Raw genomic sequence first — 23,801 nt, 5'->3', positions numbered from 1 at the left:
CACAGACTGATGCAGAGAACCTCAGAAACTCCCCACAGTGGGGGTAGCCCCTGGAAGGGGCTCCTGATTACAGGTGAGACACCAGCTCTGCTGGAGCCCAGGGGAGGTGAGGGAGCCTGGGATCTTGTAGCCCAGACAAAGACAAGTGAATCAAGACAAGGTCCAGGAGGAAGGAGACCAGTCCCAGGGCATCTGTTCCAGACAGAGTCTCTGCAGACCTAGGGAACAGAAGTAGTCGCTCAGGGCTCTGAATCCCCATCCCTGATACTCAGGGCAATATCTAGCTCTGAAGCTGAGCAGCCTCTGAAGAGGCTAAGGGGGTTTTTACAGTCAGAGGAGACCTGGGTATGGATCCCAGCTCTGATGGTTACTAGCTGTGGGACCTTGGATAGGTCACTTACCCCTCTCAGCTTGTGTTTACCTAGAACACCACCTTCCATCCAGAGCTGTTTGGGAGCTAAACTCTTTCAGCCTTAAAATGCACCCAGGGTTAAGTGGCAAATGCTCTCCCTGGGTTTGGGGCCAGTAGATCTGGGTCCAAATTCTGGCTTTGGCATTTCCTATTTAATAGTGGTCATATGTGTTATTCTATTTGGGCCTCAATTTCCTTAGTTTGATTCAGGAATCTCTAGAGTTTTGTCCAAGTCTAAGGTCTAATTTCTATCCTCAACCACTTCATTGATTCATTTCTCCCTCCAATGCCTTGCCTTCCACATTGGCAGATTATTTCTGAATCAAGTCCATGGAGGGATCTAAAATGTGTCTCTCAGATCTTCTGCAGAGACTGGGACTTACATATGGATGCACAGATGCATGAATCCCCTTCAAGCATACCCCACTGGGTGCCCAGCTGACACTGGGGCAGGCTTAGCTGCCCCAACCCTTATCTTAGGGATAGTTTAGTCACCTGGGCCTGTCAGGAGGTCAGAGGGACCCTGCTCAACTCTGCTTCCTTCCTCTCCTCTCAGCCTCCATCTTCAGCTGCTGGATCCAGCCAACATCTACTCAAGCTGCTCCTGTCACTATTGTGCCAAGTCCTCCCTATGGGACAGTGGGCAGTAGAGTCATCTTGGACATCCAGGGGTTCTCAGAGCAGGCTCTCAGCTACACTTGGTTCAGAAAGGAAATACACACTCCCAACCTCATCACTGTGTACAGTGTTTCTTCTGGAGTGCAGACACCAGCAAATATCCGGGAGAAGGTGCTCCCCAAGGGTTCCCTGGTCATCCCTGACCTCACTCTCAGTGACAATGACCTCTACATTGTACAAATCATTTATTCCAGAGGCCTGTTATCTGCAGTGGCACGTGGACATTTAACAGTGTATGGTAAGTGCTACCCTTCCCTTGGGCCATGCCTCACTCCAGTGCTCTCCCTGTCTTGGGGGAAGCAGGTTCCTGAGAGCTAAGAGCTCTCCCCTAAGCTTTTTACCCAGGGACCAGGAGAATCCAGAGCAGGACCCACCCCCACATAAAGTAGAGTGAGGAGGTGAGAACCCCCAAACCCAGAGCAGCCTGGTCATGGGTCACAGAGAGCACAGGGGAGCTCAGAGGTCCCCAGCTGCTGAGGCTCCGGGCAGTCCGTATGTGGGAGGTAATTTCCTTCTTCCTCCCAGCTCTCCCAGCCACACTGTGAAACTAGGAGGAGCCCCTGAGGGCTTGGAATGGAACCTGGTCCCCTCCAGTTCTGCCTGAGTCAGGCAGCCTGTTCCTGAAGTTCACCTGCTCCAAGATACTTAAAAGTCCATGAGGCAGGGGGTGCCTTATGGGAGAGGGCACAGTCACTGACCCTCCCTTTGCAGCCGGGCCCAGCAGAGCTCACATCCAAACTACCCACTCCTCAAAGTCAAGAAGCCTGGCTGCCCAGGTGCCAGCACCATGTGGATGCCTATTCATTCTGAGGCTCCCAGTGCTGGGAAAGGGACCCCAGAGGGAGTTCACAATTTCTAGAGGAAATGCCAAGACAGAAGGGCCCAGTGCTGATTTGGGACAAAGGGTTCTAAGATCATTTGAGGAGGGGGCTGATACCTGGGGCAGGGGACATGAGGAAAGGCTTCCTGGAGGAGGTGGAAAGTAAGCTGAGACTGGCAGGAAGAGTGTTTCTGCTGGCATCCTCCAGTGTAAATGTATGGAAGGGGATGCTGTAGTTCACAAAGGAAGGAAGAATACCTACCTCTAGTAAATTTTCCATCACATATGACTCCATCTCAACAATGTGATGTAAGTCAAGGGTGCTGAGACAATGAGAGACTAAAGAGGAGTGGTGTAAGATCCAACCAGGAGGAGGCTGTGCTGGCCTCAGCCACCTGGGGGGAGTGAGAGAATACCTGGAAGGAACCTGCTCCCCACTCAACTTTTTTTTAATGGGGCAATGAGAGTTAAGTGACTTGCCCAGGGTCACACAGCTAGTACGTGTTCCCCCAACTTTCTGCAGTGATGCCCTGGAATGAGAAGGGCTCATGGTGGGGCACTGGCTCCTGGGTTTTGCTTCTGGGCCGTTGTGTTGTCTCTCAAGGATCACGAGGTCCCTGGGCTTCTGGGATTCCTTCCCTTCTACTTCTGAGAAGCTTCTGAGCCATGAGGAGTTGACTCTTCACTCTGGCCTCCTCCCTTCTGCTTGGCCACCCTTTCTCATCCCTTCCTATAACCTAGGCACCTTGTTGGCCCTACCCACTGCTCTGGGTCCACAGGGCAGGGAGTGTCCATGATGAGAGAGCTCCCCAGGAAATATCAGACCATCAGCTGTTGTTCCTCCTCTTCTCTGACATGAAGCTTCCCTTGGGCTGCTCAGAACTGGGGCTTTGGCCAATGAGAGCACCTAGAGCTGGAAGGAGCCTCAGAGACAGTCTAGGTCAGCCCTGAGTTATAGGAGACTCTATACTTTCTTCCTTGAATGTCTCTGGGACTTTTTAAAATACAAATTTATTAAATGTCATCATAGCCAATTCAAAACACAGTGCTATATAATGAGAGGAGAATAGATTCAGGTACAGGGAGACCTAAGATCAAGACCCTTCTCTGACATTGCTCCTTCCATAACAATGGGCTGGTCACTGAAGATCTGAGCCTTGAGTTGCTTCCTAAGAAGGGAAAGAAGGTTGACCGTGGAGTCAGGGGGCCTGGATTCAAATCCAGTTCTGCTGCTTGCTGTCCACTTGGTCAAAGACAAGTCACCACACCAGGCCTCAGTTTTCTCCTCTAATAATGAAGGTATTGACCTAGAATAGGGGTTCTTAGATTGCAGAGGGGCCATGAACATGGGTGGGAAAAATACATGTTTATTTTCACTAACTTTTGGTTTCCCTTATATTGCTTTCCATTTGCTTTTGTGCATTTAAAACCATGACTCTGAGAAGAGTCCATAGGCTTCCTCAGACTGACCAGCCAATGGTTTCATAGACAAAGGAGGTGAAGAGGCAGCGGTCCAGAGCATCTCTGAGGTCCCTGTCAGTTTTGAATGTCTTACCTTATAGCCCTATGAACCATGATCCAGGGCTTGGAGGTGGCAGAGCATGGGGCATGTACCAAAGGATATAACAGCAGTAGAAAAGAATGGAAGGAGATAAAGCTGTAGAGGAAGGATGGCTCAAAGAGTGCTAGGGTCTGAACATCACTTAAAGGATTGTGACCCTGGGATGGTAGGTAATAGTGAGCCCCTGAAGATCCTTGAGGAGAGGAGTGACATGAACAGATCCACACACAGTTCCCACTGTTTTTGCAGGGGTATGATGAGTGGGTTGGAGGGGCACAAAGAAAGGTAGAGAAACCCAGCCATTCAGGGATGATGGAATCCTCTATTTAGCCCTGGAAAAGGATCTCAAATATCTTTTAATCCAATTGCATCATTTTACAGGAGACAGGTCTATTGAGGGGAAAAGACTTGGCCAAGGTCACAAAGGTAGGAAGTGATAGAGCAAGGATTTGAACCCAAGACCCTTGAAGTGCAAATCAAAGGGTTTTTTAATTTAAGTTTTTTATTTATTTAGAATTTTCCCCAAGTTACATGTAAAAAAACTAAACTTTTCACATTGATTTTTTTTGTTCCAAATTTTCTTCCTCCCTCCTTCCTCACCTCTCCCTAAGAAATAAAGTAATTCAATATAAGTCATACATGTGCAGTCATGCAAAACATCTTCATATTAGTCAGGTTGTAAAAGTAAACAGGCAAAATAACTTTAGAAAGAGGAACTAACAAATAAAACAATACTTCAATCTGTATTCAGATACCATCAGATCTTTCTCTGTTGATGGTTTGCATTTTCAGATGTCCTTCTGATAGCATCCTTCTCATAATTTCTTTCACAGTTACTATTACTAACTATATTACCCTCCATCCTATTCCCTTCCCTTTATATTTATTCAATTTCTGTCTTCTTTCCCCCATACCTCCTCAAAAGTCTTTTGCTTTTTACTGCCCCTCTCCCCAATCTGTCCTCCCTTCCTTCACTTCTCTCCCCTTATCCCCTTTTCTTCAGCACAAGATATATTACTATACCCACTTGAGTTCATGTGTTATTCCCTCTTTGAGCCAATTTTGATGAGAGTAAGGCTCACTCATTCCCCTGCTCCTTCCCCATCTCTCCCTCTACTCCATAAGCTTTTTCTTTTTTCTTTTATGTGAGCTATTTTACCACATTCCACCTCTCCCTTTCCCTTTCTTCCAGTGCATTCCTCTTACCCCTTAAATTTATTTTAAAGATGTCATCATGGGTTAGCTAGGTGACACAGTGAACAAAGCACCAGCCCTGGACACAGGAGGTCACTAGCATAAATCTGACCCCAGATATAAGCCATCCCACCCTGTCTGCCCCACAAAAAACAAGGATAAACAAAAAATAAATGCTTTATAAATATCATCCCTTCATATTCAATTCACATCTGTGCCCTCTGTCTAGTTATATTCCTTTCAGCTGTGCTAATACTGAAAAGGTTCTTATGAATTGGAAGTATTATCTTCCCATGTAGGAATGCAAACAGTTTAACCTTTTAATATCCCTCATGATTTCTTTTTCCTGTTTATCTTTTTATACTTCTCTAGTGTCTTGTATTTGAAAGTCAAATTTTCTATTCAGTTCAGGTCTTTTCATCACAAATGCCTGAAAGTCCTCCTTTTAATTGAAGTCCCATTTTTCCCCCTGAAAGATTCTATACAGTTTTGCTGGGTAGGCAATTTTTGGTTGTAATCCCAGTTCCTTTGCCCTTCAGAATATCATATTCCATGCCCTCTGGTCCTTTAATGTAGACACTGCTAGATCTTGTGTTACCCTGACTGTAGCTGCACAGTATTTGAATTCCTTTTTTCTAGCTACTTGCAATATTTTCTCCTTGACCTGGGATCTCTGGAATTTGGCTATAATATTCCTGGAAGTTTTCCTTTTAGGATCTCTTTTTGGAGGTGAGCAGTGGATTCTTTCAATTTCTATTTTACCTTCTGCTTTTAGAATCAGGGCAATTTTCCCTGACAATTTCTTGGAAGATGATGTCTAAGCTCTTTCTTTGATCATGGTTTTCAAGTAGACCAATGATTTTCAAATTATCTCTCCTGAATCTATTTTCCAGGCCTGTTGTTTTTCCAAGGAGATATTTCATATCGTCCTCTATTTTGTATTCATTTGGGTTTTCTTTGTTGTGTCTTTATTTATCATAAAGTTATTCGCTTCTATTTGCTCTATCCTGATTCTTAAGCAATGATTTTATTCAGAGTTTATGTACCTCCTTTTCCATTTGGGCAATTTGGCTTTTCAAGCTGTTGACTTTTTTATGACCCTCCTGCATCACTCTAATTTCTCTTTCCATTTTTTCCTCTACCTCTATAACTTTTCCCTCTATCTCTCTTAATTTATCTTCAAAGTCCTTTTTGAGCACTTTCATGGCCTGAGACCAATTCATATTTTTCTTGGAAGCTTTGGATGTAGGAGCTTTGACTTTGTTATTAACTTTTTCCGAGGGTGTATTTTGATCTACCTTTCCACCAAAGAAACATTTGATGGCCTGCTGCTTTCTCTGCCTACTAATCTTTGCTGCCTATTTCTTGGTTTTTAACTCCTTCTTAACATGTAGTGCTGTTTCCAGGATGCACTGTCCCAAGCCACAGAGGGTCCCAGGTGGTATGATTAGGCTTGTTCTTAGCCTGCCTAGATTGTAAATAATCACAGCCTGCTTTCTCCTTAACCCAGAAGCAGAATTATGATTGAGATATGATTTTCTATAGTTGAAAGCTTGGTGTGCCTGTTCCCCTCTCCCACTGGGCCTCTGCCACTTAAGTCTGCTTCATAGGCAACATGCTCTGCTTCTGCTCCTGCAGAGACCCCCACTATTTCCCACTAGGCAACTGCTGGACCCCCTCACCAATCTATGAGCCAAGTTTCAGAACAAGCTGCCAATGGTTAAGATTACAAGGCTCCAGAGGCATGACCTTCTGGGGCAGGATCCGCCGTGCACCCAGTTCCTCTCTCACCTTGAATAGCCAATGATCCCTGCCATCTATTCAATCTGTCTTTGGCTGGAAAACAGTTTTACTCTGTTCTTCTGTGGGTTTTGATGCTCCAGGAGTTGTCCTATGGCATTTCTTCTGGAGGTATGTGGGTGAATTTGTTGGGAGCACAGAGAATCACAGCCTTTCCTCCTCCATATTGCTGACTATCAAAAGGCTTTTTCTACTACAGCCTTTTGATAGTCAGCAAGATGGAGAACCCAAATCAGGGAATTTAAGAATATTTTGTAAATGTGCATGAACTGCCCCATGGGCAAGACACAGTCCTAGGCACAAGAGAGGCTATTATAGGTTAGAAACCCCTGAACTTCAACCAAGGCTTCTGCATGCAGCTGCTAACTGATCTATCCCCAATCTCTTCCCTTGCTTTTTTTGGGTGGAGTTAATGTAATGTTTCCCACTCTGAGCAAAGGCCTCATGGCCTATCCCTAACTATTGCTCTCAGGCCTTCACCAATATCCTCATCAAGCTGTTGAGGTGACCCTGGCTTTTTAAAGTCCTGACCAAGGGAGCAAAAACTGTCCCAGGTCCTGCCAAACTAGAAAGGGCTCAAGTACGGCCTGGGCAATGGATTGGGGAATCTGTCATCCCTGGCCCAGCTGCCTGAGCCTGCAGAGATTCAGCAACAGGGCCTTAGGCTCAGGTGACTGTGGTTGTCAGCCACAGCAACTCAAGATGAACTTTTTCCTAAGGACTGGAGAAGCTATTACCTGCATCAGAGAAAGGGTGTACATGCCAATGAAATCACAGGTTCTTGGCCTCATCTTCCAGGGCTTCTGACCTTGACAAGGTCATAGGGTAGCTATTTCCAAACCACATACTTCATTGGAAGAGTAAGAAAAAGGACCAAAAAGTCATTTTCTGTCTATTTTCTACATAGGGCCACTATCCAAACCTACCATTAACAGCACCAACATGGCCCCAGTGGAGAACAAGGTCAATGTCTCCTTGACATGCCAGTCTAAGAGTCAAGATATCACATACCTGTGGTTCATAAGCCAAAGTCCCCCAGCTGGTGACAGGATGGTGCTGTCCCCAGATAACAAACAAGACACCCACTATAATCCATGTCATGAGGGAAGACCAAAGACCCTATGAGTGTGAAATCTGGAACCCAGCTAGTGTCAAGAGGAGTGACCCATTCACACTTAATATTACCTGTGAATAAATTATCTTTTCACTTGGTACATGCTTATAGCCTGGCGGTGTGTTCCCAGGAGTCAGCTTAATTCAGTCCCTTGCCTGAGTTCTGAAGATCAAGTATCTGATGTTCTTATCTCTCTTGATTTTAGGTGGCCCAGATTGGCCATGTCATGATTTCCCATCTCTGATGAAGCAGGGTCAGGCATGGTGCTGAGCTAGTGTGGTAAAATATGAAAGTTTTTAACAGTCGGTTAGGATAACTGAAAGACGCCAGTTTTTCAAGGACCACCCTTTTGGGGAGGAGATGAACAGTCCGCCTGCTGCGCATGTCAGACTGCCTGCCGGGTACAGTCCGCCTGCTGCGCATGTCAGACTGCCTGCCGGGTACAGTCCGCCTGCTGCGCATGTCAGACTGCCTGCCGGGTTTTTTGACTTCCGGGGTGGAGAGAAGGGGAGTAGGCCTTTTTTGCCTGCTTGGCGGGACTCCTGGCGGCGCGGCACAGACGGTCTCCCTCACTCCAAAGGTGGCCTTTTTTGGTTTGGTGAGTTTTTATAAGAAATATAGACTAAGCCTAGATTTAAGACGATTTCTACTGTATTTCTACTTTCCTATCCTTCTAATCAACAACACCTTATATACAATAAAGGCTCTATCTAGAAAACCAGAAGCTTCTTCCATTTACTAGTCTGGGAGATAAATTAAGGGAAAAGTTAAGTAGGGGAGATTTATGATCTAATATCCAATTTTAAATTTCACACTAGGGAAGAGCTTAAGACCTTCCAGAGACCTCAGGCCTAAACTTGTAAAGTGGAGGATGAGCTGTGAATTTCCCAACTCAGAGGAGGCTCAGGAAGACACAGTGGTCCCTGGTGATGGGTTGCAGAATGGGATATTCCCCCTTCTCTCTGCCTTTATCTCAATGTGGACTCATTCTCTTTGCTCCAGATGGACCAGACACCCCTATGATTCTCCCCACAGACTCTCATTGCTCTATAGGGGTGATTCTTGAATTGTCCTGCTTTGCCATGGGGCCTGGTGCTCTACTGGCCAGTACATTTGGCTTATCAGTGGAATGCAAATGGTGTCCACCCCCCCAACTCTATATTCCTAATGTGTCTCTGAATCACACTGCAACTTACACCTGTAATGCATCTAACTTAGTCACTGGCTTGTCTAACACCACAGACATCAATATTACAACCTCTGGTGAGTAGCTAGACCACACCCTCAGCTTCGTGTTGGGCTTTTCCCTTACCTGGCATGAAAAATAAGTGACATTCTCCCCTCCTGGATCCAAAATCAGGATGTGTCATGATGGAAGGAGCTCTCAGCTCAGATTCATGAAACTTGGACTAGAATCTGAATCTTCTGTTTACTTCCTGTGTACCCCAGGTGCCCCTCCTCCTTTCTGAGCCTCAGTTTCTGGAGAAAGTTCTTTTTAAATTTTAGGTACAAAAAGCATGTAAGTTCTTGTTCTCATTCTTGTTCTCATTGTCATTCTCATTTTTGTCCTCTTCTCTCCCAGAGACTCACATCCCTCTTTCTCCCCTAACTTCCGGGGCCAATGACTGCCCCAGACTCTGTGGTCTTCCATCAGTCCATCTCACTTGGTGCTATAGGCCCACATAAAGGTTTCTAGTCTTGTTGGAATGTAAGCTATGATCATGTAATGGGGCTGGCTCTGACCCCTTTGCAGAGAAATTCAGAAGATGGGAAGGGGAATTTAAACTTTGCCTCCCTTCATACACAGAGACTCATCTCTGCCTCCATGTTTCTTCTTTGTGACAGGCCTGATATGAAACTGGGCTCTTGTCCAGGTAGAAGGTAGAAGAGCCTTAGCATCAGATGCCTGAGTCTGGCATCTCGCCACAGCCTCAGTTCCCTGGTCTATTATCTCACTTTGCACTCCATTCATGCTCTGTAGACAGTGGCTTCTGGGTGGGTACTGTGTCTCACTCATGTGTAAAATGGCAGACTCCCTGCACACCCAATCATGCTGGTGTGTGGCAGAACCCTAGAGATATCAGCTGTGGCCTCAGAGCTTCATTTTCTTTCTCTGCCCCGTTAACAGTTCTGGCAAAATGCATGAACTTTTATTATTACAAATCCAAACATTCCTGTCCCTGAGTCTGTGGTAGGCTAAAGGGAGAGCAGAAGAAAGAAGTAGCATTAGGGGCTGAGGATATGACCTTGGGAAAGTCCAACCAACCTCAGAGGAGAGATGACCTTTCTTTAGCCTAAATCTGTACATAACATCCTTAAACTCACATACTAATTTAGTTTTTAAAGGTAATATTATGTTTGTGTTATTATATTTTTACTTTTTTTGTTAAATATTTCCAAATTAGACTGCACTTGAAAGTACTACAGGCATATATTTGATGCCTCTGACCCAAATTACCTTTTTCTTAATTTTATTTTTTCAATAGATAAAGATCTGTTTTCTTTCCCTCCTACTTCTTGCCCATCCCACCACAGAAAAAGAAAATCCTTGTGACAAGTATGGGCAATCAACTAAAACTCATTCCCATATTGGCCATACTCCAAAAATACATCTACCAATATACACCCTGAGTGTATCACCTCTGGTAGGAAACGAGTAGCTTTGCTTCATCATATGTCTTCAGGAGTCCTAAATGGTCTCTGAATTGATTATAGTTTTAAGTCTTTCAAAGTACTTTGCTTTTACAGTGTTCTAGTTATTGTATAAATTGTTCTCTTGGTTCTACTCGCTTAATTCTGCATCCGTTCTTACAAATCTTCTGAGTTTTCTGTTCTTGACCTTGTTCTGGTAGATTTTCTTATCAATGACTTGGTTCAAATGAGATAATATATGTAAGGAACTATATAAATGGTAACTCTTAGTCTAATAATTATAAAGACAGATTGAAAGCATGATTTTGAACCTTGAGAAAGAAAGAAGAAGCTGAGAGGACAGGGACTATATTCAGGAAGCATTTAGAATCCAAAACTACCTCAGCAAGCTGGAATGATGAATGAAATGTGATCAGATGAAAATTATTAGGAATCAATGCCATGTCCTCCCCTTCTGTTCAAAAATTCCAAAGCATAAGTAGACATGGGTCCAGATGGGGAAATTACTAGTCACCAAACCATAGGAAAAATAGTTAAAGCAAGTAGGGATGATTGGCTTAGAGAAGGGGATATTGACAATTGAATATAATTTTAGATTTCCTAAAGAGAGATCAAGCTCCCATGAAAGATGAGATCATCACAGAAACCTAGAATAAAATGGTGAGACAGCAGTTTATCTGAAAAAGACCTGGGGGGTCTGAGTGGACTGCAAGATTAATACTTGAGTCTATGGGGTCAGAAGGCAGCCCAAAAAACTAATGCAACTGAAACATGTCCATTTCTAAGAATGAGGAGATAATAATCCTTTTGGATTGTCCAATGGCACTCAGATTATCGTATTTGGTTCTGGATGACAGAGTTTACAAGGGAAATCAATATACTAGAGAGTGCACAGAAGAAGACAAGCAGGTGGGTGAAGGGTTTGGTGTCTGTATGATCTGTGGCTCAGCTGAGGGAACTTAGAAGGTTAGCCTGGGGAAAAGAAGGCTTGGGGGAGACACATGATAGCACTTTCCTGGACTGTTCTGGGAAAGGTGAATTAGACATGAGGTGTGTAGCCTCAGAGGGCAGAACTGGGAGCATGGAGGCAAATGGAGATGAGAAACAATGGCTTCTAAGGTCCCGCACAACTGTACATTCTTTGCTTCAGTGGAAAACTCCCTTAAGATAGAGCTGTGCAAAAGGAGAATTGGGTTTTCTTCGAGAGTTGGAAGGTTCAAATGAAATCATATGATAAAGTGCTTAGCACACACAGTAGGCACTTAATAAATGCTCCTTCCCTTCTCCATCTTTCCTTTCCTCCTCTTTGGAGGCTGGATAAGCATCTGTCAGATAGAATGAACTAAAGGTTCTTTTTCTGGTGTGAGTTGGACTTCATGGTCACCAAAGTCCCATCAATTCTAAAATTACATAGTTCTGTCTCCTAGTCTTTTTGTAGCTATCAAGCAGAAAAGGGATTTGTCTTGTACTTGACCCCAGAGAAAAGAACTAAGGGCAGTGAATCAAGGTTGCAGAGAGGTAGACTTATGCTAGTTGTCAGAGCAGACATCCTAACAATTAGGGTGGTCCAAAAGTGGAATGGATAGCCTTACTGAAGATAAGTAAGGGTCTCCAAAAAAAGATTAGATTGGGTTGAGCTAAATGACCATGTGTTTCAAATCTTAAGATACTGTGGGGGGGAGGGGCAGCTAGATGGCGCAGTGGATAAAGCACCGGCCCTGGATTCAGGAGGACCTGAGTTCAAATCCAGCCTCAGACACTTAACACTTACTAGCTGTGTGACCCTGGGCAAGTCACTTAACCCCAATTGCCTCACTAAAAAAAAAAAAAAAAAAGAGATACTGTGGGAGTCATTGATTACAAAAGGTGTGATATGAGGCCTGAAAACAGTTGGTGTGGAAAAGATTCAGGGACTAAAAGCTAACTTGATCCTAAGTTGCAATAACAGAAGCATGCTGCTGGAGCCAGGGAATCAGGGGTCCTTCTGGGCTCTGGGAAGGAGAGGCCACCCATGGAACAAATGCATGTTCAGTTATGGGCACCTCATGTTAATATGGACATGGATAAGACCCTATTCATGAAGCTGACCATCAATGTCTCATTGAGCCATGATGGCAACACAGGGTTCTCATATGCAAGCTGTAGCATGAAAAGACCCCATGAGGCCAATATGTCCATCATCAAGTGACTAGACTTTGGCAAGGGAAGACCTCATACAAATCACAGGTATTGGAAGTATTAGAGCATCCACCCACAAGAATGTGGTGACTCACAACCATGGATGGAGGGACAGCTCAGAGCGAGAGGGCACAGAAAGCAATCCTCAAGACCCTGAAGGGCTTTTATGGGGAAGTAGGTCAGCATTGCTCTATATGGCCCCAAAGGGATATAATAAGGGAGACCTCACCAGCAGAGCTATCTAGCAGGGGAAAGAGGCCTAATCATTGATAAGGTCATGGATAAGTAGAGGGTGGATAGTCATTGATCAGGAATGCTGGTATCTTGGCCAGATGCTTCCTGCCATCTCTGGTTCTCTACTGCTGACACAGGGGCAGACTGTTTGACTCCTATGGGTCTCATCACAGCCAAGACTACTGAGCCTTTAGGTGTTACTGAAGAATCCCTCCTGGGGCAAAGGGTATTTGATGACCTCACTGAGTCCCCAGCTGGTCAGGGGAGGAACATGAGTGGAACTAGGGGGAGGAGGAAGGAAACCAACATTTATTGAGTGCCTACTGTGTGCCAGGCACCACACTAAGGTCTTTCCAAATATCATCTCATTGGATCAGGGTCAGTGCATAAGGCTACAATCTGCAGGGACCCTGTGGGAGCACAAGCTGCTTCTACCACAAGCACAGCACTGCTGATGTGCTAGGTCTCCCCATTAGATGTTCTGCCTAAGCCCCTCTCCCAGGGGAGGTTTGTGGAAGGGGACACTGCCACCACCATCCAAAAGGAAGCCCAACCTTGGGAAGGGCTCTGATTTTGAAATAAGGAGGCTGAGTCTGACAGGGAAACTCCACAGGGGCCTCCAGGTTACCCCCCTAAAAGCACCTGAGGAAGGGGGTACCCTAAGGAAAGAAGCTCTGAGCTCAGTGCAGTCCCTCCGCCAATCACTTCTATGTCTACAAGGAGACAACGTCCTGCAGAGAGAGAACTCAGGGGAGGAGAAGGGGGCCTGACTTCAGAGACAGGATGCCTGGGGCCCAACCCCAAGCCTTTTTATACATTATCCAATGCACCTTGTATGAGTCACTGGGACCCTGGGAGCCTCTGTTTTTCTCATACACAAAATAAAGGGATGAATTAGATGATGGAGAAGGCTCTTCCAGATGTAGATCCAGAATCCTCTGATCTCTGCCACCTTTGAGCCTTCAGGTGCCTGGTCTGGGAAAGGCCACAAGGACCATCAGGCAAAGAGGGAGGGAGCTCAGGCACTGGAAAAGGAGAAGTCACTCTCTGTCTGAACCATCATGTCAGCATCTTCTTCTGGCCTCCATTTTCTCCTTTGTAAAGTGGGGTGTGAGGATCATGGAGGGTATCATACACTTGGAGATGAAAGAAGCCTAGAAGCCAGCTAGGCCAGCAGCTTCATTTTACAGATGGGGAAACTGAAGCCCAGAGGGGTGTCAGCAAATGGAGCTGAAACAAGGCTCAGAATCATAAGATGTGCACTCACTACTTCTTGGAACCACGGTGAGGGAGGAGCTATGTAAATTAAGGGGATAACTGGGGAACAGAAAATGATGGGAGCAAAGGTGCTTCCCCTTTGTTGCCAGAGAGTCCTGGGGAAGTCAGACTGGTGGAGCCCAGGAACCCTGCTCAGAAGGAAGCTTTTATATACAGAAAATAAAATCCATAGGAATTCTGAAGAAACAATTTTACTGAAATCTAGATATTGACACTTTAAAAAAAGAAGCTCCCAGATCCCAGCCTAAGTACCCCTAGATTGGAATGAAATGATGGGTGAGAGGCAGGAAGAAGCCTCAGTAGATAGGGAGGACATTGGACCTGGCCTCAGAAAGACTAGAGTTCAAATATGGCCTCAGACAGTTACTGGTTGTATGCCCTGCATAAGTAACTTAATTTCCATCTGTCTTAGTTTCTTGAATTCTATTCTTTTTTCCCCTCAACTCTAAAATGGAAGGAATAATATCCCCTACTTCCCAAGGCTGTTGAGAGGAAGAAATTAGAGAATATATTATTTAACACAATACTTGACAATAACAATGATCAATATAATGAGGATAATAATAGCACTTATATAGCACCTACCAAGTTCCAGGCACATAGTAGGCACTTCATAAATGCTTGTTTCCTACTGCCATCCCCACCTTAGTCACTAGACTGTACATGTCCTGGGACCTGTCTCAAGGAGGGGATTGTCCAGGACACACACTTCATCCCCTGTACTTGCTGTTCACCTTCCTTATTAGCACAAATATTGAACCAGGGGGCATCTCCCTCCTCATGGTGTCAGGGACCATTCCCAAACATGTGTAATAAAAGTATTTGACCTTGGAATTTTGGGTTGGTTTTTTTTTTCATGAAGAGTTATCCTGGAGAAGACACATGCCAGTCACTCACACATCTCTCTCTTCTATTTCCCTCTACAGAAAAACCAGCCAAACCTAGAATCAGTGTCAAAAGTACCAATGTCATAGAGAATGGAACTTTGTTCTTCACATGTAGCACAGAAAATGAGGGGATGAACATCCTGTGGTTCTTCAGTAACACATCCCTGTTACCCAGTGAGAGGATGAACATGTCTGAGAATAACCAGACTCTTATCATCAAGAGTGTGAAGAGGGAGGACACTGGCTCCTATCAGTGTGAAGTCTGGAATCCAATTGGTGCCAACAGAAGTGACCCCCTCACCCTGACTGTAAACTGTGAGTGACTCTAACTTTCCTCCTTCTCCAGTCTTGTCCCTAACAATGCCTCACATCTCATTTCTCTCTTTTTTACACAGATGGACCAGATCATATCATGTTTCTTCCTAACCTTCAAAGTGAGGAGATTGAAGTCAAATTTAATGTCATACTGATCTTAATGTGTCAAGTTGAGTCTTACCCACCTGCCCTATATGAATGGCAAATCAATGGCACCAAGAACTCTGACTTCTCCTATATCCCCTATATCATCAAAAATGCATCTTGGGAAGATTCAGGAAAGTATACCTGTTTGGCAAAGAATGATGTGACCAAGTTATCAATCTCGAAGGATGTAACAATTAAAGTGGTTGGTAAGTGGTGTCTCCCTTCCCTAAGAGAAGACCTTTCTTGGTCTGGACCAGGATGAGATGCCAAAGGGAGGTGCTCAGACTCATTAAGGATGGAAGGTTTTTTTCTTTTTCTTCTTCTTTTTTTGGTGAGGCAATTGGGGTTAAGTGACTTGCCCAGGGTCACACAGCTAGTAAGTGTCAAGTGTCTGAGGCTGGATTTGAATTCAGGTCCTCCTGAATCCAGGTCCAGTGCCCTATCCACTGTACCACCTAGCTGCCCCAAGGATGGCAGTTTTTATGGTGTGTTGGGAGAGGACATGGAAAGAAAGAACCTGATTCTAGGGAAAGTGATTGGACTTGCAGTGAATATCATTCCATTTACTGCTATTTTGTGTTCGGTTAAAATAGAGAAACCTTCCTGCCTGCTATAATAATCTTAGAAACTGTTCATTCATCATTCGACACACATTTAGGTTCAGACCCTGTGCAGAGCACTGTGTCAGGCACAGTTTAGCTAATACTCTGTTCCTATTTTCAGGGACCTTACAATCTAGTAGAATGATCAGAGCCTAACACAGGTAATCAGCAGATGATACTACATGATATTATGCATACTTAGACTATGGCTACAAAATAAAGTGTTAGAGGCCTGGGGGAGTGGGAAGAAGATCATTCCACTTGGGGGAGGGCAGAAAGCAGTTCTGGTTTCATAAAAAAAAGCTATCACTTGAGTTGTATTTTAAAGGATGGGAGGGTGAAGTATAACAGGTCAACGAGGAGAAGGGAGAATAGTCTATTTCTTTGGAGAACTAGCTTAAGCCTAGGATCAGAGATGGGAAAGTACAGTGTGTGTCTGAGTGTGGAATGTAGACCAATGCAGCCTGGGCAGACAGTGCATGACCAGGAGAAATATTAGGGAGGGATGCCTCAATGTTCTTGAGGTTTTTGAATGCCAGGATAAGAATACCAAAGATTCCTCAGTAGGAAAAGGGAGTCCTTGAAATCTAATTAGCAGAGAAGAAGAGATGATCATACCCATGTCTGGTTTGTGTACCATTCATCAATACTGGGCAGACCAGTAAGATTGAACTTGACACTCAAGGCTCAGATTTTTGTTTAATGTGCCCATTGTCACATCTCTACTTCATTTGTGACTTGGTTCAAAAGAACCTGGATATATAAAAAATCTGGGGAATCTAAAGTTCCTTTTCTGCCCCTCAATTTCAGGCAAAAGACAGGAAAAATCATAAGGAAATGTGGTCGAAAAAATAGACAATTAGTGATTATAACTGTAAATGTAAATGAAACTAACTCCCCCATGAAACAGAAGAGGTTACCAAAGTGGATTAGACAGTAAGAGCCAAACAATATGTTGTCTATAAAGAACATATTTTATATATAAAGATTCACAGAAGTGAAATAAAGGGCAAAAGCAAAATCTATTATGCTTCAGTTGAACTAAAAACACATTAATAATCATGATCTGCGACAAGTTAGCAAAAATGGACTTGAGTTTTAAAAATCAACAGAAAAACTACATTATACTGGAAAGTACTATAGACAATAAGTTACTACACCAATATAACAATGAATATACAACCAGTGGCACATAATCTAAACAAAAGAAAAAGTTAGGGGGCACAATGGATAAAACACTGGCTCTGGATTCGGGAATACCTGAGTTCATATCTGGCCTCAGACGCTTAACACTTGCTACCTGAGTGACATTGATCAAGTCAATTAACCCTCATTGCCATGCAAAAAATAAAAGAAGAAAAAAAGCTAAACAAATTCTGAAACAATAAAACTACAAGAGTAATGGACCTTTATGTATCCCCTTTCAAACCTAGGCAAATATCACCCCCCCAAAAAAAAACAAAGAAGATTAAGGACTTGAGTAAAATTTTATAAAAGTACAATCAATGCAAATAATAATAACATTATGGAAAATATCAATTGTGGAAAATTAGCAATTCAGTAAATGTGAGGTTTGAAGGGTAGAGAAGGTAAGAGATGTACTTCGATTTGAACCTAGGTAACTGAGAGGTTGATTCTGCCATTAACTGAACTAGAGAAGGGAAGTGGACACAATATGAATGAGCAATCATGAATTCAGAGGTGAAGTATGTAGACTTTGATGTGCTTGCCCAATATTGAGGTGCCCCCAATTATTTATCAGATACCCTGCAATGTGGCCTTGCCACACACAGCTCTGAGGAACAAAAGACAAGTCGGCTTCATTGGTCAACAAGCATTTCTTAAGCATTTAAGGGGTGCCAGGCACTGTGCATAACTACTAGGCACTTCATGTAGAAGACTCTTCCAAAACACTTCTCTTCTCTGTCCACAATAGATCTGTCTCCAGGAAAAGGTAATGGCTCCTCACTCTCTGGAGGGGCCATTGCTGGCATTGTGATTGGAGTGCTGGCTGGAGAGGCTCTCATCCAGACCCTCCTCTATTTCCTGCTCTTCAGAAAGACTGAAAGGTAAAAAATGCTTCCTATGGTTGCCCTCCCTCCTAGTATGTCTCCCTGAACACAGGAGATATGTATAGTGCTTTGCACCTTATACCCTCATCTGGACCTGGTCTATCTCCCTTTCCCAAATTCCTACTTTTCAGCACTAATTCCTTTTGGTAGCCTCCCTCTTTGGGCTTTCATTCCCCTCATCCCTCAAACTTGATGTCTCTTGGAAACAGATGTTCACTTCTCCACTGGGGAAGTGACTGGATCTAATCAATTTTTCAGACCCACACCAAAGGAACTCAGGTCCAAGAAGTACTGAGGGAAAGAATTGAGGGGGCAACAAGGTAGTGACTCACAACCTAGTAAGAAACCAATTGAAAGAAAAAGCCACTGAGGCAGATTCAGACTGCATGGACAAGCTGAGCAGAAGACTAATATTACCTGTATGTGAAGAAATTGACAGCGAGGTTGTATTTAGGGCTAAGACATGAAGCCTGGGGATATCTAAAGACAAGTCTTGACTTTCCTCCAACCGTCCCTTCCACCTCATGGAACTCTTTTACTTTGCTTGTGAATGTTACTCCCACATGTCTGTTCTTTCTTAAGGGACAGCAAATACCAGCTTTCAGAAAAGAACTGTTCAGCACCCAAACATGGTAAGTAAAAGCACCAACCAATGAAACCAGAACCTAATGGTGGCCTTGGGAGATTGGGCCCCAATAACAGTCTTCTTTCTTTATTTCAAGAAGAACCTAGGAAATAAACAAAAATAAACAAATTAATTTATTAAATCAAGGAGAACCTAGGAGCTGTCCTTCTAAGGATATTCAAGTCCCTTTGTTTTTTGTGATAGGAAGTCCATGGAGCCTTATACAAGTCAACTCTGAAAATAGTCCTCCATTCAATTCATTTTTTTTAAGTGAAGCAATTGGGGTTAAGTGACTTGCCCAGGGTCACACAGCTAGTAAGTGTTAAGTGTCTGAGGCCGGATTTGAACTCAGGTACTCCTGACTCCAGGGCCAGTGCTCTATCCACTGCGCCACCTAGCTGCCCCCATTCAATTTATTTTAAACAGTATTTATTAACATGTGCACTCACTAGGCACTGGCAAACCCCTAATATTTAGAGGACTGAGAGCAAAGTTACTATTTGTGCAGGGCCTGGGGATGGGCACTCTCAACACTCTCCACCCCCTTTTCTGCTCCTCTGCTCACATTCTGACTCTACTTAACACCTGTGTGTTCCTATGCCACAATTCCCTCATCAGTGTAGAAAGAAGGCTGGAACAGATGCCTCAGTAGTACCTTCCATCTCTATATCTAGGCTCAAATGTAAAATGGCTTTTAAGTACAAGATCAGATATATTATGTGTTGTTTTATTTTTACTATGGTCTGCCATGGTCAAGGAAGTCATCCCCAAAAGGCCAATCTCCTGAAGATGAACTTCTCTATACTTAGTGATAAAGGAAACTCACAGGGATGCCCTTCCAATGGAGCAGCCTTTGGGACCTCTGGGTCACCTCCATGCCTCGATGAGCCACCAGAGCTAGGCATTGTGATCACAATGATATCCTGTACCCTCATTGAGCTTAGATTCTCCTGAAGATTTTCAATTCTCTCCATCAAGGCAGATTCAGAGATGGATGAAGGTGATGATATGGGACCCTTCTTGAGCCAGACTCTAGAAGGCTGGCTCTTAAAACCAAACACCTTGACATCTTAACACACCTGAGTATGCACATCCCAACATGAAATATGAGAGCCTCAGAACCATAGGTGACAAAGACCCTTTAATTTCTTCATTGACACTTTGCCTGGCTGTCCTCAGTGCTTGAAACATTCTCCCTCCTCTTCACCTTCTGCCTTCCTGGCTTCCTTTGCATGCCAGTCAATGCTTCTTCCACAATAAGCCTTTCCTGATTCGACTTAGATCCCGTGCCTTCTCTCCATTGATTATCTCTCCAATTTATCCTGTCTGGATCTTTTTTGTAAGAAGTTTTTAAGTTACCTCATCCTTTAGACTACAATCTCTTTGAGGGCATGGATTGTCTTCTGCACTTCCTTCTATGCCCAGTGCTTTCCACAGTGTCTACCACATCATAGGCACCAAATGCAGGCATATTGACTAACTGGGGAAGATGGGGAGGAAGGAATTCTCCTGTGTCCTTTTTATTTGACTGCTGAGGAACTAGCAGTGGGAAGGAGGAGGAGACAGCCCCTCATGGAATTCAGGCTCAGGATACACCACGGAATTCTCATATCTGGGTTTCCCTCTCTCCAGGTGAGGACACCACCGTGTATGAAAATAATGTTTTCCCAAAAGTCTCAGCTCTGCCTACTCAGGTAGGGACAAAGGGTCCCCTTCAATCACTTTCAGGACTTTGGGTTGTCTGTCAGGGAGTGGGAAGGGACCCCTTTGTGCAGATCTGGACATTCTTCCTGGCCCTGAGCCTAGGCATTTGATGTGCCTGAGAGACTGCTGGATCATGAGAATACCCAAATGAGCTGGACAGTGTCTGAAGGAGGGTGAAAAGAAGGGTGAGCATCCTCTATCACTGTGGAGGGAACTGATTGGGCCAATCTGGAGGGGAGGATGTAGTAGAAGGTGGATTTGATAACTATCCTTGGAGGTAGGACACATGAGGGAGAGATTACATTTTCCCTCCCTGGCCCCAAAGGGCATAATAGGAAACAAGGAATGGAGTGTGTAAAGGTCAGTTGATGCTCGGTATCAGGAAATCTTCCCAGTAATGAGATTCCAAGTGTTCTCTCCCCACTACCCTCATTTCTCCTCTCAAACACAATACTCTAGTTCAATCCAGTCTCACCCCAACCCTGGACTGTTGCAATAGCATTTTTATTGGTGTGCCAAGTTCTAGGGTCTCCCATCTCCTCTATCTAGCTGGCAAACATATACCTAAGGCAGAGGTTTGAGCAAGTCCCTTCTTGAATCAAGAAGTTTCAATGGCTCCCTATTTCCAGAAAAATAAACTGTCACCACCCCTTAAATCCCGGTACTGATTTCATTGGTGTGGTTGAGTCCCATTCTCAACATTGACAGGCAGCCTCTAGTCTAAGAGTTCTGCTATCCATTGAAACTTTAAGGGACTCGCCCACCTTCTTAAGGCCAGTTTGTGTCATTGGCCAGACCTGATATCTGCTCCTTCTGACTTCCAGGCCAAATCTTTACCCACTACCTCCTGTTGCTTGGATGGTCCTTAGGTCAGTGTTTCCAGGTTTATTACCTTTTATTGTCCTTCCTGAAGTCAAAGGTTCAGCCTAATTAGCCCCTCTATTGTTGCAAGGAAGCCACCTTCCACCTGCCCTCTCTGGGCCTCTGCTCAGGCTCTGTCCCAGGCCTGGATGGGGCTCCCTCCTCACTGCCATCTCAGGGAAATCTGACCCTCCTGCCTAGTTCAGCTCAAGGGCCAGCCCCAGCAGGAGCCTGCCCAGCTCCTTCCTGTTGTCAGTGTCCTCCCTCTGCTCATCCTTCTTCATATGTTTGGTATCTGATGGGTGATTTACTAATGACTTCTTATGCATAGAGTATTAGCTCCTTTACTACAACACTGTTCATCCCATGAATAAAGGAATGAAGGAATAAAGTCATTCATGCAGTGAATGGTTCCTATTCAAATCATATTCAGTGCTTACAGTGTAAACAACATTCTGCTAAGTCAAGAATTTATTAACACATGTAAAAGTGCTTATTGTCCTCAAAGACATAATGTTTAAATTAAGGAAAATTGAACATATGAGAAATGGTGTCCAAATAGGGACTTTCTGCTTTGAGAAATAACAGGGATGGCAAATGCAATCAGAAAACAGGTCAGACTTGATTTGATGATGGTTCTGGAACTGGAAAGCAGGAAAGAAAGTAGGGTTAGGGAGTGGGGGTCAGGTGCCCAGAGTGGCAGTTCCAGCAGTGAAAGGGTTAAGTCCTGGTGGTCTTGTTTTGTGAATCAATCATGGCAGCTGGTGATGAGTAGTCTGGGGAGTAAGTGACTCATGGATAGAGCCCAGGGCTTAGGTGATGGGCATCTGCTGAGGCAATCGCCACTTAGGACAGAGAGGGTTTTATAACAGAAGTTCCTGGCAGAAAAACAATGTTTCCGGGATGTATGGCACAATGTCTGGCACATAGTAGGTTCTAAGTGCTTGGTGAATGGATGCAGTTGGAATGGGCTACCTGGGACATGGTGTCCTGCCCCACACTGGGAGTCTCCAAGAAAGGCTGGATGACCACTTGTCACTTGAGTTGTAAAGGACATTGGTGCTAGTGTCTGAATCAGAATAGATGTTCTCTTAGGTCCCTTTTAACTCAGGAGACCCATGACCATAAGATCCCTAAGAGCCCTTCTGGTTGTCACATATCATAAGGTTTCTTCTTTCTTAAGCATTCTCTATCCTGTTCCCTTCCAATTCTGTTTTTTGGAGCCTTTTACTAGCTGCCATTTCAAACTCCACAGGTCCTGGACTCCTCCCCTGCTTTTCCTGAGAGCTCCTATCAGGTATGTGCACAATAAGGGGCCATATGTCACTCAGGGATCAAGGCAAAGGTCAAAATGCTGGCTGGGGAAGAACTTCTTGTTCCTGCTGGAACAAGGGAAATGGAGACAGAGTTTGGAGAAGGAAGCGTCCTCCTAGACCAACCTCTATTCTGTGATTCCAGTGACATCTCTTCTCTCTATCTCCAGACATTGGACATCTCCAGAGTGGATGTTTATGACAAGATCAATCCCTGTAAGGACCCTCAAGCCTAAGAAAGAAGGGGAAGTTCCTAGAGAGGTTGAGACAGCCCTTCTATTTCCCTTCATTAAGAAGAAGATGCATCTCTCAGGGAAGAAAGATGAGACACCTGGGTAAAACAAAATGGATGGAAAGAAAAAAGCTGGATTTAGGGACAGGGAAGGCTTCAAGGGACCCAGGAGCACTCAGACATCCCAGACCAGACTGAGAGTAATGAAAGAAACCAGAGCCAGGGATGCCTGAACAGCTTAGAAGCCAAGGCACATTATGGAATGAGTGGGTACATACTCCTCATGTAAGTACTTCAATATTTGTAATTCCATATTTTCTTGTCTTCTTTATCACCTTTATCCATGTAAAAGTCCTAGAAACTTCCGCATTTATTCCAACTGAACTAAGGCGTAGAGGAGCCATCAAATCTGCATGGTCCTTGGGTGGTGAGATTCTCAGAGTCAAAATGACCGTGGTGTTTTCTTCTGAGGTTCCATGGAATCAGGAATTTTTAGCTCCAGACAACATGATCTCAAGGATGGACCAGATCATCTGGGCCCTCCAGTGGCAGAAGAGATTGATAGCAATGGAAACCCCTACAATGTATGAGGGAAACCCCAACAATATATGAGGAAAACCAGTCCTGGAAGGCCAGTGGCAGTTACAGGGAGCATGACTGCTCATGGCAGAAAGGAATTCCAGGAATGGACTGTCATGACAGTGACCTTTGGAGCCCAACAGAGAGCTCTACTCTTAGAATAATTCACAAAAGGAAAAAGAGACTTCCAGGGTCAGGAGCTGGGTGTCACCCCTTAGCCACAGGGATCCTCAACACAGGCATCTCCTGACCATTTAAAGTTTTACCTAATCCTTTCAAGGAAGCTCTATTTATGTCAGAATGCACCCCAAATTTTTGGTTTTGTGAGAATATTATTATCAGGGGCCCCCTGCTGACTGAGCATAAGACCACCCTCAACCAATCAGCTTGAAGCAGTGTGTAAGGCAGTTGGTTTTGTCAGTTGGTGGTTGGAACCTCATGAGAGGGGGAGCTCTGATAGCTCCTGGAGGGTAGGTCAGGTTTTCCTACTCTTTCAGAGACCCTGGTTGTCTCTTTATTAACCTCTAATATATTTTAATAAAT

At 44.4% G+C, this 23,801-nt stretch overlaps 1 protein-coding gene across 1 annotated transcript; it reads left to right on the top strand.

Moving 5' to 3' along the window:
- LOC122748247 (carcinoembryonic antigen-related cell adhesion molecule 1-like) lies at nt 1-22,683 on the top strand. Its single transcript, XM_043993916.1, is given in 13 exon segments — nt 1-73; nt 969-1,328; nt 7,373-7,536; nt 7,538-7,652; nt 8,582-8,649; nt 8,652-8,726; nt 8,728-8,842; nt 14,848-15,123; nt 15,204-15,476; nt 17,809-17,941; nt 18,527-18,576; nt 20,202-20,263; nt 22,618-22,683. Coding segments are annotated over 13 exon segments (1,821 nt in total). The 5' UTR covers nt 1-9.
- The last annotated feature ends 1,118 nt before the right edge of the window (nt 22,684-23,801 follow it).

Source organism: Dromiciops gliroides, chromosome 3 (assembly GCF_019393635.1).
Source record: "Dromiciops gliroides isolate mDroGli1 chromosome 3, mDroGli1.pri, whole genome shotgun sequence".
In the NCBI taxonomy this organism is placed as follows: Eukaryota; Metazoa; Chordata; class Mammalia; order Microbiotheria; family Microbiotheriidae; genus Dromiciops; species Dromiciops gliroides.
Note: the sequence above shows the minus strand (reverse complement) of the source record. Positions and strands in the feature narration are given on the sequence as shown.